Source organism: Haematobia irritans, chromosome 1 (genome assembly GCF_050003625.1).
Source record: "Haematobia irritans isolate KBUSLIRL chromosome 1, ASM5000362v1, whole genome shotgun sequence".
Taxonomy (NCBI): domain Eukaryota; kingdom Metazoa; phylum Arthropoda; class Insecta; order Diptera; family Muscidae; genus Haematobia; species Haematobia irritans.
The window spans coordinates 153,265,946-153,285,778 of record NC_134397.1 but is presented as its reverse complement, the minus strand read 5'-3'; the positions used below and the strand labels follow the sequence as shown (position 1 = coordinate 153,285,778).

At 30.0% G+C, this 19,833-nt stretch overlaps 1 protein-coding gene across 1 annotated transcript in view; it reads right to left on the bottom strand.

The window, feature by feature from the left end:
* beat-IIb (beaten path IIb) overlaps positions 1-19,833 on the bottom strand; it is a 280,833-nt gene that overhangs the window by 116,462 nt on the left and 144,538 nt on the right. The window contains exon 4 of the mRNA XM_075314342.1: positions 14,891-15,024. Within this exon, the coding sequence (XP_075170457.1) occupies positions 14,891-15,024 (134 nt within the window). The remainder of the gene's footprint in view (positions 1-14,890; positions 15,025-19,833) is intronic.

The following is a 19,833-nucleotide window of genomic DNA, read 5'->3' as shown; positions in this document are numbered from 1 at the left end:
ATTTGGCGTGCGGAGCCTCAAAGAGCTGCAAATTTCATCCGATCCGGTTGAAATTTGGTACATGGTGTCAGCATATGATCTCTAACAACTCCAACAACCATGCAAAAATTGGGCCACATCGGTCCATAATTATATATAGCCCCAATATAAACCGATCCCCAGATTTGACCTCCGGAGCCCCTTGGAAGAGCAAATTTAATCCGAGTCAGTTGAAATTTGGTACATTGTCCTAGTATATGGCCGTTAACAACCATATCGGTCTATAGTTACATATAGCCCTCAGATAAATCGATCCCTAATCACACAAAAATTGGTCCATATCAAGTTCATAATAGTATATAACCCGCATATATAATTCAAGAACAGTCGATGCTGTTGATACTATAATAAATATATTTAACATATTAACAAAACACGTCTTTTATTGCAAAAATATGCGTGTATATAAATAAATAAAACTGTATTTCAAAATAACAAAAAAGTTCAATACACGCAAAGACCAAAAACATGTTTGAAAAACGTGTACCGAAGACTTTTTTCTTTTGTTAGTTGTTTTAATTTCTACGAAAATTTTATACTTTTATTAAAATTTTTTTTTTTTTCAATAAAAAAATAGTTTAGAGCCACAAACACAGTCCATTCACATTTTACAGTTTCATAGTAAAAATTTAATATAGTAATGTTAAACATCTTTTCGGAATCATCCAAATATTTCTGGAATATATGTAAAAAACAAAAAAAATTGTTTTGGTGTTCGGTCGAGATCGAACCCACGACCCTTGGTATGCAAGGCGGACGTATTAACCATTGATCCACGGTACCCAACTAAATGTATGTTTCTGTTAAATAAGGTTTGTTTAACCGGCTCGTTTGCCCGAAAACTATGCTAGATAAATTGCGTTTTGGCGTTATGTTAATTCTAAGAGAACTTATTCCGATTGGGGGTGTATTATTAACTTTGTCATTCCGTTTGTAACACATCGAAATATTGCTCTCAGACCCCATAAAGTATATATATTCTGGGTCGTGGTGAAATTCTGAGTCGATCTACTTCCGAACGAAACAAGTAGGTGTTATTGATGTAGGTCGGACGGTATTGCAAATGGACTATATCGGATCACTTTTACGTATAGCCCCCATATAAACGGACCCCCAGATTTGGCTTTCGGAGCCTCCAAGAGAAGCAAATTTCATCCGATCCGGCTGAAATTTGGTACATGGTGTTAGTATATGGTCCCTAACAACTATGCAAAAATTGGTCCACATCGGTCCATAATTATATATAGTCCCCATATAAAGCTATCCCCAGATTTGACCTCCGGTGCCTTTTGGAAAAGCAAAATTCATCCGATCTGGTTGAAATTTGGTACGAGGTGGTAGTAATAACCATGCCAAAAGTGGTCAATATCAGTCCATAATCATATATAGCCCCCATATAAACCGATTCCGAGATTTGATTTTGGAGCCTCTTGCAGGAGCAAATTTCATCCGAGTCAGTTGCAATTTGCTACATTGTTCTAGTATATGGCCGTTAACAACCATGCCTAACTAAGTCCATATCGGTCTATAGTTATATATAGCCCTCACATAAATCGATCCGCAATATCAATATATCAAAAACTGTACCGATACTCAATATATTCGGCACACCTCCTTAAGGTCCTAGAATACCTCTAGATTTCCGATTTGAGGCAAATTGGGTAAAAAATACAGATTCTAGAAGACCAAGAAATAAAATCGGGAGATCGGTCTATATGGGGGCTATACCAAAACATGGACCGATAGGCACCATTTTCGGTACGCTTCTTGATGGTCCTAAAATACCTCTAGATTTCCAATTTCAGGCAAATTGGATAAAAATCACAGTTTTTATAAGCCCAAGACCCCAAATCGGGAGGTCGGTTTATATGGGGACTATATCAGAACTTGGACCGATATAGCCCATCTTCGAGCTTGACCTGCCTGCAAACAAAAGACGAATCTGTGCCAAATTTCAGGACGATAGCGCCGTTATTGAAGGCTGTAGCGTGATTACAACAGATAGACAGACGTACATGCTTATATCGTATTAGAATTTCTCCCTGATCAAGAATATATATATACTTTACATAGTCGGAAATCGATATTTCGATGTGTTATAAACGGAATGACAAACTTATTATACCCCCGTCACCATTCTATGGTGGTGGGTATAAAAAAAAACAAAAAACAAACAAAAAACTTTTTGGTGTTCGGTCGGGATCGAACCCACGACCCTTGGTATGAAAGGCGGACGTATTAACTATTGCTCCACTGCGCCCAACTAAATGTATGTTTCTGTTAAATAAAGTTTTTTTTTAAACGGCTCTTGTGCGCCAAAAACTATGTTAGATAAATATTCAAGACACCAAAAAGTTTCTCAGCGGTGATTATCCTCTCTCAGTAATGCTGGTGATACTTTTACTAAGTGGTTTCACTGTAATGTGGAACGTATTTCGGAGTCGCCTATAAAACGGAGGTCCCTAGTCATTAAGCTTAACATATAATCGGGCAGCACTCAGTGATGAGAAGTTCACCACTGTGATATCACAATGACCTGAATAGTCTAAGTGAGCCTGAAATATCGGGCTGCCACTACACCTAACCTAGCATAACCTTGAAGAAAATGACATTTACATGTTGTTTTTCTACTATCTATGATTGAGTAAATACCACTCCCGAAATCATTACCATTACTGCCTTATATCGTTTAACCTTATTTGGGGAAAACTTTTTTCAAGTTTTAGCAATTTTCCCTCAAAACTTTCGAGATATTTTCTTAAAAAAGTTCAACCCAATTTCAACCCAACGAACATAGCTATTAAGTACCATTTATAAACATTCTATTTTGAACAAATTTTTCATTAATTGCGACATGGCAACATGAAACTTTTCTCCAAAGTTCTTACAATAACCACAAGATATCCCCGTTCTGTAAACCACTCAAGCAGTCATTGAAATGCTAAATTGCTGCTGCTGCTGTTGCTTTGGTAAGACGCTTTTCTCTCCAGTTCGTTACTGATAGAAGTTTTACTCATTTGTTATTCTGCACAATCTCCATGGGCCTTCATTCCACTGAATATCTCTGATAAAGGAGATATTAACCTCGACGTTCAATCAAAATCTCAGGCCAACAGGTTTTCGTGATGCCAACCATCGCCTCAGTCTATGCTGGCTTCATGCTCATCGGGCGTTGTGTGTGTAAACTTCATCACCACCATTGGACCCGGCTAAGGTTAACCGTGACGGGCGGAAGTGTTTGATTGCCTTGGTGAAAATTAAACTACACACACACAAAAGTTTTACACCAAGCAAATCGGCAAGGAGGGCAATTTTAACCTTCACAAACAAGCTCAAAATTATCAACTGACATAGTCACACTTCCTGTATATACATTCCGCTGCCTAGTCTCATACCAACAGCACTCATAAATATGTTGGTTCTCTATATAGACTTGGCCAAGTTGAAGCATAGCATGTAAGCGCTATTTCCTTCCCTAAACACATACTTTAACAAAACTAACGGCGGATACTTAAAGAAAACACCAATGCCCACCATCGACGTGTGTAGGTCATAAGAACGCATCATAGAATGCCAGCAAGGAGCATATGTTGGTGTTGGTTTCATGGTTTCGTATCCTGTAGGTTTGTGTATGCGAGTGTGTGGCCTTGTGTCGAGCATGACTTGATATATGTGAGGGTATATATTTCCTACAAGAGAGTCCTGCTACGAATATTGCGTAGGCATGTATGTGTTGACAAATTAACGTTACGTGCTCAAAACGGAACATTTACTAACATAACCTAACTGAAAGCCCCAAGCGTAAATATTAGGATAGATCTTTGAAGAGGACTTGAGAAAAAACGTAAACACAACTGACCTTTAACACGCAGCAAAAAAAAAAAATAATAATAATAATGTAGCCAAAAATGGAATGAAAATGTTTTTTATGGATCCGGAAATATTGTAAAATTTTATCAGGAATGAAGAACTTAGAGATAATGTATTTTACTCCAAATACAAATAGTTTTCCCTACCCAAGTAAAAACTACGAGATCTAGATTGATACGATTATTTCCCCAGACGTACTCAGAATGTTACCACAACCTTGATTATACATACTTTATGGGGTCTGAGACCAATAGTTCGATGTGTTACTAACGGAATGACAAAAATAGTATATTTCCCTTCCTATGATGGAGGGTATGAAAAGAAGTTTACTTAAGCTTTCTTTGGTCGATGGATACAGTTTAAATCATTATCTTGGAATTAATATTGAGTTTATTTTTCGATTTACCCTATTATTGCTGTTTCATTAGCATTGGTCTCTTTAAAATCTTCAAAACTTTAATTGCTTACTCCTGAACATCATTTCATAAGGAAAACCCTTAATTGTGTTTCATACACAACAGTCTTGAGCAATGGATGAACGACTCTTCAATATTATTAACTTCACTTTAATAAGAAGAAAATGTTTCGTATAACATAGAAAAGTATTTCAGATTTTGGTAGATTTTGCAAATATGTACTTCTTCATAAATGTTCTATTGAAAAAAGCTTTTTGTAAAATTTTCTATACAAATAAACTTCGGAAAAAATTTTCAACGGAAATAAAATTTTGATAAAATTTCCTATAGAAATAAATTGTGGACAAAATTTTATATAGAAATAAAATTTTGAAAAAATTTTCTATAGAAATAAAATTTTCAAAAATTTTTCTATAGAAATAAAATTTTCAAAATATTTTCTATAGAAATAAAATTTTGAAAAAAAATTCTATAGAAATAAAATTTTGATAAATTTTTCTATTGAAATAAAATTTTGACAAAATTTTCTATAGAAATGCAATTTTGTCAAAATTTTTATACAGAAATAAAAATTTGACAAATTTTTCTATAGAAATACAATTTTGTCAAAATTTTCTATTGAAATACAAGTTTGACAAAATTTTCTATAGAAATAAAATATTCAAAAAATTGTCTAAAGAAATAAAATTTTGACAAAATTTTCTATGGAAATAAAAATTTGACAAAATTTTCTATTGAAATAAAATTTTCAACAAAAATTCTATAGAAATAAATATTTGACAAGATTTTTTATAGAAATAAAATTTTGACAAAATTTGCTATAGAAATAAAATTTTGACAAAAATTTTTATGGAAATACAATTTTAACAAAAATTTTCTATAGAAATACACTTTTGTCAAAACTTTCTATAGAAATAAAATTTTGACAAAAGTTTCTATGGAAATAAAATTTGCAAAAAAAATTTCTATAGAAATAAAAATTTGAAAAAAATTTCTATACACTGAAAAAACAGTGAACCCAACAGGAAGGAAACTTTTGGTTAATTTTAGAAAATTTTGACAATTTTTAGAAAATTTTAACTAAACAGTATTACAAACGCTGGCATCTCGCCGATATCACAAAAATAAGTAAATAGTTTTCAACAAATTCAAGAAAATTTATTAGACATAATTAATTTTTTGCACTTGTTAAAGAAAATTTTGTAGTTTGAAGGACATAATTGCAAGAATATCTTAAGTGACATACGAAGTTCATGATTGACGCATTTGTAGTAAATGTTGCATATTTAAATAAATAATGAACTATTTTGTGAGAAATACGAATTTAGTAAATCTTTATGCTTAATTTGTGTATAATTTTTCCAGTTTTTTTTAGTTCATTTAATAAACGTATGCAAAAATAAATTATTAGAATAAAGGAAACTTTCTCTAAACATAATAATTCCATGAACTAAAATAAAGTTAAATTGGCTTTAGTGAAATAGAGTGTTCACTTGTTTTTTGAGTGTAGAAATAAAATCTTGGAAAATTTTCTATGGAAATAAGAATTTGACAAAATTTCCTATAGAAATAAAAATTCAAAAATTTTTCTATAGAATTCAAAATTTTTAAAATTTTCTATCGAAATAAAATTTTGACAAAATTTTCTATAGAAATACAATTTTATCAAAATTTTCTATAGAAATAAAATTTTGACAACATTTTCTATAGAAATAAAAATTGGACAAAATTTTCTATATAAATAAAATTTTGACAAAATTTTCTATAGAAAAGAAATTTTGTCAAAATTTTTGTATAGAAATAAAATTTTCAACAAAGTTCTATATAAATAAAAATTTCTATAGAAACACAATTTTGTCAAAATTTTCTATTGAAACACAATTTTGTCAAAATTTTCTGTTGAAATAAAATTTTGACAAAATTTTCTATGGAAATAAAATTTTGTCAAAATTTTCTCTATAAATAAAAATTTGATAAAATTTGCTATAAAAATATAATTTTATCAAAATTTTCTATAGAAATAAAATTTTGACAAAATTTTCTATAGAAAAAAAAATTTGACAAAATTTTCGATTGAAATAAAAATTGGACAAAATTTTCTATAGAAATAAAATTTTGATAAAATTTTCTATAGAAAAGCAATTTTGTAAAAATTTTTGTATAGAAATAAAATTTTCAACAAAGTTCTATAGAAATAAAAATTTGACAAAAATTTCTATAGAAATACAATTTTGTCAAAATTTTCTATTAAAATACAATTTTGTCAAAATTTTCTATAGAAATAAAATTTTGACAAAATTTTCTATTAAAATACAATTTTGACAAAATTTTGTATAGAAATAAAATTTTGTAAAAATTTTCTTTAGAAATAAAAATTTGACAAAATTTTCTATAGAAATAAAATTTTGTCAAAATTTTCTCTATAAATAAAAATTTGACAAAATTTTCTATAAAAATACAATATTATCAAATTTTTCTATAGAAATAAAATTTTGACAAAATTTTCTATACAAAAATTTTGTCAAAATTTTTGAATAGAAATAAAATTTTCAACAAAGTTCTATAGAAATAAAAATTTGACAAACATTTCTATAGAAATAAAAATTTGACAAAAATTTCTATAGAAATACAATTTTGTCAAAATTTTCTATAGAAATAAAACTTTGACAAAATTTTCTATAGAAATAAAATTTTGACAAAATTTTCTATAGAAATAAAATTTTCAAGAATTATTTTTAATAGTTTCGGCTATAGGTCGATTGGTTAAGCTATACTTGTAGTTTAGTCAATGTATGGTTTTAAGCTGAAATCAAAAAAACAACAACATAGATATGATGTTTTTCTTTTATTTTTTTTTTTCCAATATTTCGGTTGGCTTCGTCAAAACCGTTTTCATGGATTTGTTTTGGTGTGCATAGCTTCACACTCTGTTTTACACTTAAAAATAAATAAAAAGGCTAACGATAATCATCCAGAAATAGAAATAAAATTTTCAAAAAAAAAATTCTATAGAAATAAAAACTTGCAAAATTTTCTATGGAAATAAGATTTTGACAAAATTTCCTATATTTAGAAATGAAAATTCAAAAATTTTTCTATAGAAATCAACATTTTATAAAATTTTCTATAGAAATACAATTTTCAAAAAAAAATTTCTATAGAAATAAAAACTTGACAAGATTTTTATATATATAAAATTTTATCAAAATTTGCTATAGAAATAAAATTTTGACAAAAATTTCTATAGTAATAAAATCTTGCAAGATTTTCTATGAAAAAAAGATTTTGACAAAATTTCCCATAGAAATAAAAAATCAAAAATTTTTCTATAGAAATCAAAATTTTACAAAATTTTCTATAGATATTAAATTTTGACAAAATTTACTATAGAAATAAAATGTTGACAAAAATTTCTATAGAAATAAAATGTTGACATATATGCTGTAGAAATATTGGTCAAAATTTCATTTCTATAGAAAATTTTGTCAAAATTTTGATTTCTATATTTTCACAAATGTTTTTCGAAAAAATTTCTATAGAAATAAAATTGTGACAAAATTTTCTATAGAAAAAAAATTTGGAAAATAATTTTTTTTTTAGACAATCTAAAAAAAAAATTGTCCAAATCGGCCTAGAGATTAATATATATGATATTATGTAATGGTAGAACTTTTTGGCTTCGAAAAGTACATTTTTAATACAATTTTAGTACGTTTTCGTCAACGTCATATATCATCCCTGAATCAAAGTCTAAACCGCATCTTTTGTCCAATCGACTTGAAATTTTAGTACATATTACGGTTCAAACCATATCTCTGTATATTTGGTATACTTTAGATCCGTTATGTCCTTATATAGCTTTTAATACCAGAATTTTCACTTTAATTTGCTTAAAATTTAGAAAAAATAGTAGAATTGATTGTATCGTAAAGTGTGCCAAATCTGGTTTTAATCGCATCCTCTTTCCTTTCTGTCATTCGATACAGATGCGCCTACAACTTGGTGACCTCAAGTCCACCTCAATCATGAGTCGCACTTTATCGTTCTTTCCTTTTTACTCCTGGATCAAGATAGGTGCATAGGTGCATAGTCGTGTGTCGTACATTTAAATTCGCCTTTTGTAAAAATTTTGTGACTGTACTCAAAAAAGTGAACCCTATATGACACTAAAGCCAATTTAATTTTATTTTAGTTCATAGAATTATTATAAATAATTAAAATTAAAATTTGTAAAATTTACAAATAATGCGCCCATCTTGAACTTCGTATGTCACTAAAGACATTTCTACAATTTTGAACTACAATATTTTCCTCCTAAATATTATTTTATGAATTTCCTTTAACAAAAAATTTACTTATTTTCAGTAGCACACGAGCTTTTAAATATAAAGCATCTATGCTTCTGCTATTTTTCTGTGCTCGAATGCTGAATTTTTCCATACTCATTGGAACGCAATTTAAAGTGAAATCCTTTACAAGTTCTCTCCTTTACTCTTTGTGAGTGCCAAATTCTGTACACAACTATTAATCATAGTCTCGTATCGTTAATTAGCAATTAATAACAATTTTGAAAATGTAAAATTTATAGTCTGTCATTATGTAAAAGCATATTCTTGTGTACGCATTTAACCACCTACACACATGGAAAAATTAGTGTTATACATGTGTGTATGCAATGATATGCATAATCAAAGGTGTGTAGGTGTGAAATGTATATTTAAGAAATTTTCTCACTATTTCAATTTTATGGAATTAAATTGCGTAGTTCTCCTCAGTCTTAGTTCACAGACCAAGTAATTTGGTTTGTGGTATAGTTGCACTAATATTGAGAAACGTTCATGAATGAAATCAAATCAAGGGAAGTTTGAGTTCGTGCATATAAAAATCAAATATGTGCCATATTTGAGAACGATAGCTTCAGTATTCAGATGGTTGTAGCGTGATTACTACAGACATACAAAGAGACATCGTTGGATCCTCTTGAAAGATAACACTGACTAAGAATATAACTATTGAATATAAAGACGATTTTACTTGAAACATAGCATAACTTCTACTTGAAGTCGAGTCTGCTTTGGGAATTTAAGTTTTCATTAATACGTTTCTAAAGATCTTTGATAGGACACGAAGAAAAAAATTATATCATAAGAAAAAGCAGAAAAAACGAACAAATTAAAATTTGTTTCTAGTTTCAATTACGCGGAATCAATACCAAATAATTAATGCAAAGAACAAATCTCTGGAATCCGGCAAAGTTTTTTCAGTGTATCTGGCCACTTTCTTGCAAGCTACGCAACTCCTTGGCCCTTGCATATCAATGGCTAATTTTTCAATTTGTACTGCATCTGTCCACGCGCTATTTTCAGTTCATTAGCAAGTTTTCTACCATTGCGGCGTGAATTTCAATGAAATCTGGCCTTCGCTTTCAGAAAATTTGTGTTGTTACCGCTTGTTTCGTCAACTTTTTGGACGCAAGGCAATATTGCCAGTATCATGGTAACAAGAAGCCAATGCTTTATGTACATTTAAATGCTAAAAAGTTCTAACGCTAGCCACGTGTGGTTTTCCAACGAAATGTAAAGCAATCTCAATATCACGCTTGAACTTCACCATGAATTACTTTATTTCAGAATGCAATTCATCAAAATGTTGTCATAAGCTTGTAGACGATAAAATGAGTTGTCTCTGGAATAAAACTGTCAGCTCTCGGACAAGCGTTTTAGAAATGATAGCAGCATGAAGATGGTTGCTATACATATCAGTCACACTGTATACTCTACTCGAGAGAGAAAGTTTATCATGTTAAACAACCTTTTTCTTAATTTTAAACTCCTTCTGTACCTAAAGGCATGAAGTTCAACAAGCTTACTAAAAATTTGTTCATCATGAATTTTTAGCAATCGCATAAATCAACTTTCTGAATTCTCTAATACACTTTATGACAAGTAGTTCTTTGCTCCTAGCTAAATTCAAAAATTCGCAAATTCAATTTTGAGAAATTTGGAAAAAGTCGGGACACCAGCAAAAAAAGTGTTGCCAAAAAAGTAGTGAAAAAGTTCTTTATGTATCCGGAAGTGGTGTCAAATTGACGTAGAAGCGATGAATTTAACATGGGCTTGTCATAGAAAGGATGTCCACCATTTCACCAGAAGCTGCACTGAATTTGCATCACTTCTTAAGGTGTGAGGCGAATTTAGTGTTTTGGATGTGAATTAAGAAATTTTGTAATATTTTGGATTTGGATTCTAAGTATAATCCCAACTTGGAAAGTATTTTGCATAAAATTCTTAAAATTGATACGCAAAATTTTTTTTGAATCCACTAAAGCCAATAACTGACATGGGCAAAAAGTATACGACCACAGTTGGTACTTCATAATTTTTTTATTTCATTTTATATACTTCTATATTTTATTTTATTTTCTATAGAAATAAAAATTTGCTATTGATATAAAATTTTTAAAAAATTTCTATAGAAATAAAATTTTGATAAAATTTGCTTTAGAAATAATATTTTGACAAAATTTTCTATAGAAATAAAATTTTGACAAAATTGTCTATAGAAATAAATAAAAGTTTGATAACATTTTCTATAGAAATAAAATATTGAGAAAATTTTCTATAGAAATAAAATTATTGAGAAAATTTTCTATAGAAATAAATATTTGACAAAATTTTCTATAGAAATAAAATTTGAAAATTTTCTATAGAAATAAAATTTCTATAGAAATACATTTTTGACAAAATTTTCTATAGAAATAAAATTTTAAACAAATTTTCTATAAAAATAAAATTTTTATAAAATTTTCTATAGAAATAAAATTTTGACAAAATTTTCTATAGAAATAAAATTTTGAGAAAATTTTCTATAAAAATAAAATTTTGACAAAATTTTCTATAAAAATAAAATTTTGACAAAATTTTCTATAGAAATAAAATGTTAACACAATTTTGAAAATATTCTCTATAGAAACAAAATATTGAGAAAATTTCGAAAGAAGTAAAATGTTGACAATATTTTCTATAGATACAAATTTTGATAAAATCATCTATAGAAATAAAGTTTTGACAAATTAAAATAAAATTTCGACAAAATTTTTTATAGAAATAAAATTTTGTAGATTAAGATTTGTTTCGTTTGGTAGTATTTTGGAAAAATTTTCTTCAAATTTTGGTAGATAATTTTTGGCTCGAGTGACAATCGTGGTACATACCCAGCAAAACAAGCGTTTCGTAAAAGTCAATGAAAATGTTCTTTTTAGTACCGGAAGTTGTGCAAAAGTGGATCAGAAGCAATGAATCGTAAATGGGCTTGTCATAGGGAGGTAATGGGCTTGGTATATGGTGTTGGTATATGGTCTCTAACAACCATGCAAAAATTGGTCCACATCGGTCCGTAATAATATATAGCCCCCATATAAACCGATCCCCAGATTTGGGTTGCGGAGCCTAAAAGAGAAGTAAATTTCATCCGATCCGGTTGAAATTGGGTACACGGTGTTGGTATATGGTCTCTAACAACCATGAAACAATTGGTCCACATCGGTCCATAATTGTATATAGCCCCCATATAAACCGATCCCCAGATTTGGCTTGCGGAGCCTCAAAGAGAAGAAAATTTCATCCGATCCGGCTGAAAGTTTGTACATGATGTTGGTATATGGTCTCTAACAACCATGCAAAAATTGGTCCATATCGGTACTTAATTATATATAGCCCCCATATAAACCGATCCCCAGATTTAGCTTGTGGACCCTCTAAGAGAAGCATATTTCATCCGATCTGGCTGAAATTTGGTACATGGTGTTGGTATATGGTCTCTAACAATCATGCACAAATTGGTCCACATCGGTCCATAATTATATATAGCCCCCATATAAACCGATCCCCAGATTTGGCTTGCGGAGCCTCAAAGAGAAGCAAATTTCATCCGATGAGGCTGAAATTTGGTACATAATGTTGGTATATGGTCTCTAACTACCATGCAAAAGTTGGTCCACATCGGTCCATAATTATATATAGACCCATATAAACCGATCTCCAGATTTGGCTTGCGAAGCCTCAAAGAGAAGCAAATTGCATCCGATCCGGCTGAAATTTGGTACATGGTATTGGTATATGGGCTCTAACAACCGTGCAAAAATTGGTCCACATCGGTCCATAATTATATATAGCGCCCATATAAACCGATCCCCAGATTTTGGGTTGCGGAGCCTCAAAGAGAAGCAAATTTCATCCGACGAGGCTGAAATTTGGTACATAATGTTGGTATATGGTCTCTAACAACCATGCAAAAGTTGGTCCACATCGTTCCATAATTATATATAGACCCATATAAACCGATCTCCAGATTTGGCTTGCGAAGCCTCAAAGAGAAGCAAATTGCATCCGGTCCGGCTGAAATTTGGTACATGGTATTGGTATATGGGCTCTAACAACCGTGCAAAAATTGGTCCACATCGGTCCATAATTATATATAGCGCCCATATAAACCGATCCCCAGATTTGGGTTGCGGAGCCTCAAAGAGAAGCAAATTTCATCCGATCCGGCTGAAATTTGGTACATGATATTGGTATATGGTCTCTAACAACCATGCAAAAATTGGTCCACATCGGTTCATAATTATATATAGCGCCCATATAAACCGATTCCTAGATTTGGCTTGCGAAGTCTCCAAGAGAAGCAAATTTCATCCAATCCGGTTGTAATTTGGAACATGGTAATAGTATATGATCTTTAACAACCGTGCTAGAATTGGTCCATATCGGTCCATAATTATATATAGCCCCCATATAAAACGTTCTCCAGATTTGACCTCCGGAGCCTCTTGGAGGAGCAAAATTCATTCGATCCGGTTCAAATTAGGAACGTGGTGTTAGTATATGGTCGCTAACAACCATACCAAAATTGGTCCAATCACACAAAAATTGGTCCATATCGGTTCATGATCATGGGTGCCACTAGAGCCAAAAATAATCTACCAAAATTTTATTTCTATAGAAAATTTTGTCAAAATTTTATTTCTATAGAAAATTTTGTCAAAATTTTATTTCTATAGAAAATTTTGTCAAAATTTTATTTCTAGAGAAAATTTTGTTAAAATTTTATTCGGTTCATAATAAAATTTTAATCATTGTCAAAATTTTATTTCTATAGAAAATTTTGTTCAAATCTATAGAAAATTTTGTTCAAATTTTATTTGGTTCATAATCATGGTTGCCACTCAAGCCAAAAATAATCTACCAAGATTTTATTTCTATAGAAAATTTTGTCAAAAGTTTATTTCTATAGAAAATTTTGTCAAAATTTTATTTCTATAGAAAATTTTGTCAAAATTTTATTTCTATAGAAAATTTTGTCAAAATTTTATTTCTAGAGAAAATTTTGTTAAAATTTTATTCGGTTCATAATAAAATTTTAATCATTGTCAAAATTTTATTTCTATAGAAAATTTTGTTCAAATCTATAGAAAATTTTGTTCAAATTTTATTCGGTTCATAATCATGGTTGCCACTCAAGCCAAAAATAATCTACCAAGATTTTATTTCTATAGAAAATTTTGTCAAAATTTTATTTCTATAGAAAATTTTGTTAAAATTTTATTTCTGTAGAATTTTTTGTCGAAATTTTCTTTCTATAGAAAATTTTTATTTCTATAGAAAATTTTGTGAAAATTTTATTTCTATAGAAAATTTTGTTAAAATTTTATTTCTGTAGAAAATTTTGTCAAAATTTTATGTCTACTTTGTCAAACTGAATTATATACGTATTGGATCGATCTTTTTTGATTTAATATATCCACGTATGGACTTACATACAATTTAGAAGATGGTGTTAGGAGGTTTTAAGATACCTTGCGATCGGCAAGCGTTACCGCAACTTAAGTAATTCTATTGTGGATGGCAGTGTTTAGAAGAAGTTTCTACGCAATCCATGATGGAGGGTACATAATCTTCGGCCTGGCCGAACTTACGGCCGTATATACTTGTTTCTTAATTTTCTCGACTTTTATCTATACGTAAAGACGTTTCGTATAATACTCGGAAATCGGTACACTTTTCAAAAATTTGTACAAAATTTCTATTATTTAGGGATAGTATTTTTATACAAACAAAAATTCAGAAAATTTAAACTATTATTAAACTGTATAAAACGAAGAATTTTTATATTACCTCAAAATAACTTCTTGTGAAGTGAAAATTCCGTTTATCTCTAGAAGAGCACTTTTGCAGGGTATTTCTAAAGGTTCAAGGAATTTTCTATTACAAAATTCGCCTGGACTAGCCAGGCAATTGTCTAACATGGGAAAAGACAACTTTTCCTTCAGTGTAGTCATCACTTTCCTTTCAAAGACTTATTTCACTCTGGTAAATTGCCAGACATTATAACACACTAAAAGAATTCCACAATACAGAATAAATATTTAAAAATTCGCCTTAATATGTTATGTCTGTAAAATAACAATTTAAACACTTAAATGATCACCATGAATGTCAGTGTTACTTTGCCTTTGAGTTAAATCCGCCATCAAAAATGTTGGTTTCATTGCTTATATTACTACTCACCGGTATATTGTTTATCGTAAATCTTAATTCAGCTCTTGGTCGGGATGGTGGTGTACTACAGTTAGCACGCAATACATCACCCGGTTCGTATCGCGTATGCTCCGTAAATAGTTGAGGTCGTTTATCGGGAAATTCTGCAATGAGAAAAAAAGAACAACAAAAAAGGACCAAAAACAGGCCCCGGTAAAATAACAATAATAACCATAAATAAAGTTTATACATTTTTTATTTGAAAAAAATTAAGAAAAAGAATTATGATTTCCTGCTCCCATTTTTTTTGGTATTGCTCTTTTTTTTGTATTTTTGGCCCTCTGTGATAAACATGGCAATGGGTTTGTTTTTTTTTTCCTTTTCCTCCGTAGACCAGAGACCCTTAAAGGAAGTCTGGCGGAAAGTCAGGAATTACGCTTGTGATTGTAGTTCACAATGAAATTCATAGCCGTGGCATGTTTGATAACACATTCAACTCCGTTAAATGGTCTAAACCAAAATGAGCGAAAATTTATATCATAAGAAGCATGAAGGAAAAGGCAATGACAAGTCATTAGATTTTTAAAATTGTTGTTATTTATTGTTGGTGAGATTTTCTTTTTTTTCGTTTTGGTAGAGTTAATGGCTATAGAACGAAAATAAAACGTATAAGGCAATATTTTGTAATTTAACTGGAGATTTAGATCCCCCATAAAGAAATTTTAAATTAAATTGTATTCTTTACGATTGATAAATAATTTTGGTTTGGTTGTTTCGACTAAAATTCTCAGTTAGTTAGCTTCAGACTCCATCGATAGGAGAAACCTGTAAACCCCAGCCAAAGGTCGTCCACCCTTATCGATTTGAGTTTTCGATAGCTCACTTTGCATCTATTTATAGGAGAAAGTCTCAAACCGCGCTATCGATATCACTCTGCGTTCGCGATAGGCTAGTTTGGACTCCGTCAATAGGAAATAGGGGTGCATTACCATTTGGAGGGAGCCACCGTGATACAATGGTTAACATGCCCTACCAAACACTAACAATTTTCAGCGATGGTTTATTCCCTCTCAGTAATGCTGGTGACATTTCTGAGTGTTTCACCCCATCATATGGTGATGGGGGCAATACTAAATTTTTCATTCAGTTTGTAATGCATCGAAATATTGGTCTCAGAACTCCGTATAAAGCGATGACCTCCTGGAAAAGAAAATTTCATTCGATCCAGTTGGAATTTGGTACGTGATTTCAGTACGTTCTCTTTAATAATCGTGCAAAATTAACCTACGGGAAATTAGTACAAATTGTCGATGTCTCCAAATTCATTTCATTTCAAATTGAAAGTTCTTTAATCACAGAAATAAAATCACCAACGCTATTATAAATATAATTCTTACAATAAATTTTTAATTCAATTAAATATTTTAAAATTAATATGTAATTGATTTTTTAATGCAGTTAAAATTTTAATTGATTGAGCTTTTTCTATGTGATAATAAAATTTTATAGCAACTATAAATTTATAAATATAAAACTATTAGAATAATATATTTTTCAATATATTGCAATATTTTTTCTTTCGCATGCTCAACAATAAACGGATTCTTAACCCTTTGACTAAAGATGTCCAATACATAGGATAATCGAAAATGACACGAAACTTTAACTTCCCACCTAGTTTTGATTGATGATAAATAAATGAATGCTTTAATATAAATATGATATAGATATCATCCATTAACAATCAACAATACAAATTTTTGAGAACTATTGCTGATATTATTTCAAATTCCTTTGTATATTTTTTTTCTCACAATTCGACAGATGTTACAGGCTAAAACGCGCTTATTTTCGTAGAGCCATTTGGTCACAATTCAAGAATTAAATTTTCAGAACAAACTCATATAGCTTCTTAATATATAGCTCCATATAAACTGACGACCAGCTTTGAACTCTTAACCCTACGAGTAACAAGGAGTAACCGATCCAGTTGAGTGTTGGTACAGCACGGTCGAAAATTTGGCACAATTTTCTATAGAAATAAAATTTTGACAAAATTTTCTACAGAAATAAAATTGACAAAATTTTCTATAGAAATAAAATTTTGACAAAAATTTCCATAGACATCAAATTTTGACAAAAATTTCCATAGACATCAAATTTTGACAATATTTTCTATAGAAATAAAATTTTGACAAAATTTTCTATAGAAATAAAATTTTCACAAAATTTTCTATAGAAATAAAATTTTCACAAAATTTTCTACACAAATAAAATTTTCACAAAATTTTCTACAGAAATAAAATTGACAAAATTTCCATAGAAATAAAATTTGGACAATATTTTCTATAGAAATAAAATTTTGACAAAATTATCTATATAAATAAATTTGTTACAAAATTTTCTATAGAAATCAAATTTTGACAAAATTTTCTATAGAAATAAAATTTCGACAAAATTTTCTATAGACAAAATTTTCTATGGAAATAAAATGTTTATAAGATTTTCTATGGAAAAATATTTTCTAAAGAAATAAAATTTTGACAAAATTTTCTGTATAAGTACAATTTTGACAAAATATTCTATAGAAATAAAGTTTTGACAGAATTTTGTATGGAAATAAAATTTTGACAAAATCTTCTATAGAAATAAAATTTTGAAAAAAAATTCTATAGAAATAAAATTTTGACAAAATTTTCTGTAAAAATAAAATTTTGACAAAATTTTCTATAGAATTAAAATTTTGCAAAAAAATTTCTGTAGAAAAAAATTTTGATAAACTTTTCCATAGAAATAAAATATTCCAAAAATTTTCTATAGAAATTAAATTTTAACAAGATCTTCTATAGAAATACAATTTGAACCAAATTTTCTACAGAAATAAAATTTTCACAAACTTTTCTATAGAAATAAAATGTTTACAAGATTTTCTATAGTAATCAAATTTTGTCAAACATTTCTACAGAACTAAAATTTTGACAACATTTTCTATAGAAATAAAACTTTGTCAAAATTTTCGATAAAATAAAATTTTAACAAAATTTTCTTTAGGAATACAATTTTGACAAGATTTTGACGGTGGCAAAGGAAAAGAGAAATGTTTGTACAAAGATTTATTTAGGCAAAGGCCAACTATCGGTAACCTTTCTTCGGAGGGTTCGAGTGTGGTTCACTTTGGGTTTAGTGAACTTCCTACCACATAGTCCGTACGTGGTGTATATTAAACTAAAAAAGACCGATTAAATACGTATATAATCAAGTTTAAAGTTTCTATAGAAATAACATTTTGACAAAATAAAATTTTGACAACATTTTCTATAGAAATAACATTTGGATAAAATTTTCTATAGAAATAAAATTCTGACAAAATTTTCTATAGAAATATAATTCTGACAAAATTTTCTATAGAATTAAAATTTTGACAAAATTTTCTATAGAAGTAAAACATTTGACAAAATTTTCTACAGAAATAACATTTTGACAATGTTTTCTATAAAAATAAAATTTTGGTAGATTATTTTTGGCTCCAGTGGCAACCATGATTATGAACCGATAAGGACCAATTTTTGTGTGATTGGGGATCGCCTATATATAACTATAGACCGAAATCTGTGGATCGATTTATATGGGGGCTATATATAATTATAGACCGATATGGACCAATTCTTGCATGGTTGTTAGAGACCATATACTAACACCACGTACCCAATTTCAACCGGATCGGATTAATTTTGCTCCTCTAAGAGGCTCCAGAGGTCAAATCTGGGGATCGGCTTATACGGGGGCTATATATAATTATGCACCGATATGAACCAATTTTGACATGGTTGTTAGAGACAATACACTTACACCACGGACCAAATTTCAATCGGATCGGATGACTTTTGCTCCTCTAAGAGGCTCCGGAGGTCAAATCTGGGGATCGGTTTATATGGGGCTATATATGATTATGGGCCGATGTAGACCAATTTTTGCATGGTCATTAGAAAACATATACCAACACCATGTACCAAATTTCAGCCGGATCGGATGAAATTTGCTCTTCCTAGAGGCCTCGCAAACCAAATCGGGGGATCGGTTTATATGGGGGCTATATATAATTATGCACCGATGTGGACCAATTTTTGCATGGTTGTTAGAGACCATATACTAACTCAATGTACCAAATTTCAGCCAGATCGGATGAAATTTGCTTCTCTTATAGGCCTCGCAAGCCAAATCGGGGGATCGGTTTATATGGGGGCTATATATAATTATGGACCGATGTGGACCAATTTTTGCATGGTTGTTAGAGACCATATACTAACTCAATGTACCAAATTTCAGCCAGATCGGATGAAATTTGCTTCTCTTAGAGGCCTCGCAAGCCAAATTTGGGGGTCCGTTTATATGGGGGCTATATGTAAAAGTGGACCGACATGGCCCATTGGCAATACCATCCGACCTACATCAATAACAACTACTTGTGCCAAGTTTCAAGTCGATAGCTTGTTTCGTTCGGAAGTTAGCGTGATTTCAACAGACGGACGGACGGACATGTTCAGATCGACTCCGAATTTAACCACGACCCGGAATATATATATTTTATGGGGTCTTAGAGCAATATTTCGATGTGTTACAAACGGAATGACAAAGTTAATATACCCCCATCCTATGGTGGAGTGTATAAAAATTTGACAAAATTTCCGTTAGAAAAAAATTACAAAATTTGCATTAGAAATAAAATTTTGCCACGATTTTCTATAGAACTAAAATTTGACACAATTTTCTACAGAAATAAAATGTTGTTAACATTTTCTATAGAAATTAAATGTTGACAATATTTTCTATAGAAATAAAATTTTTGTTTTGTTATTGTTGGTTTATTCTTCAATCATTTTGTTATTTTTGATTTCACCTTAAAACCATGCATTGACTAAACTACAAGTGTAGATTAACCAACAGAGGAAAATAAATTTTGACAACATTTTCTA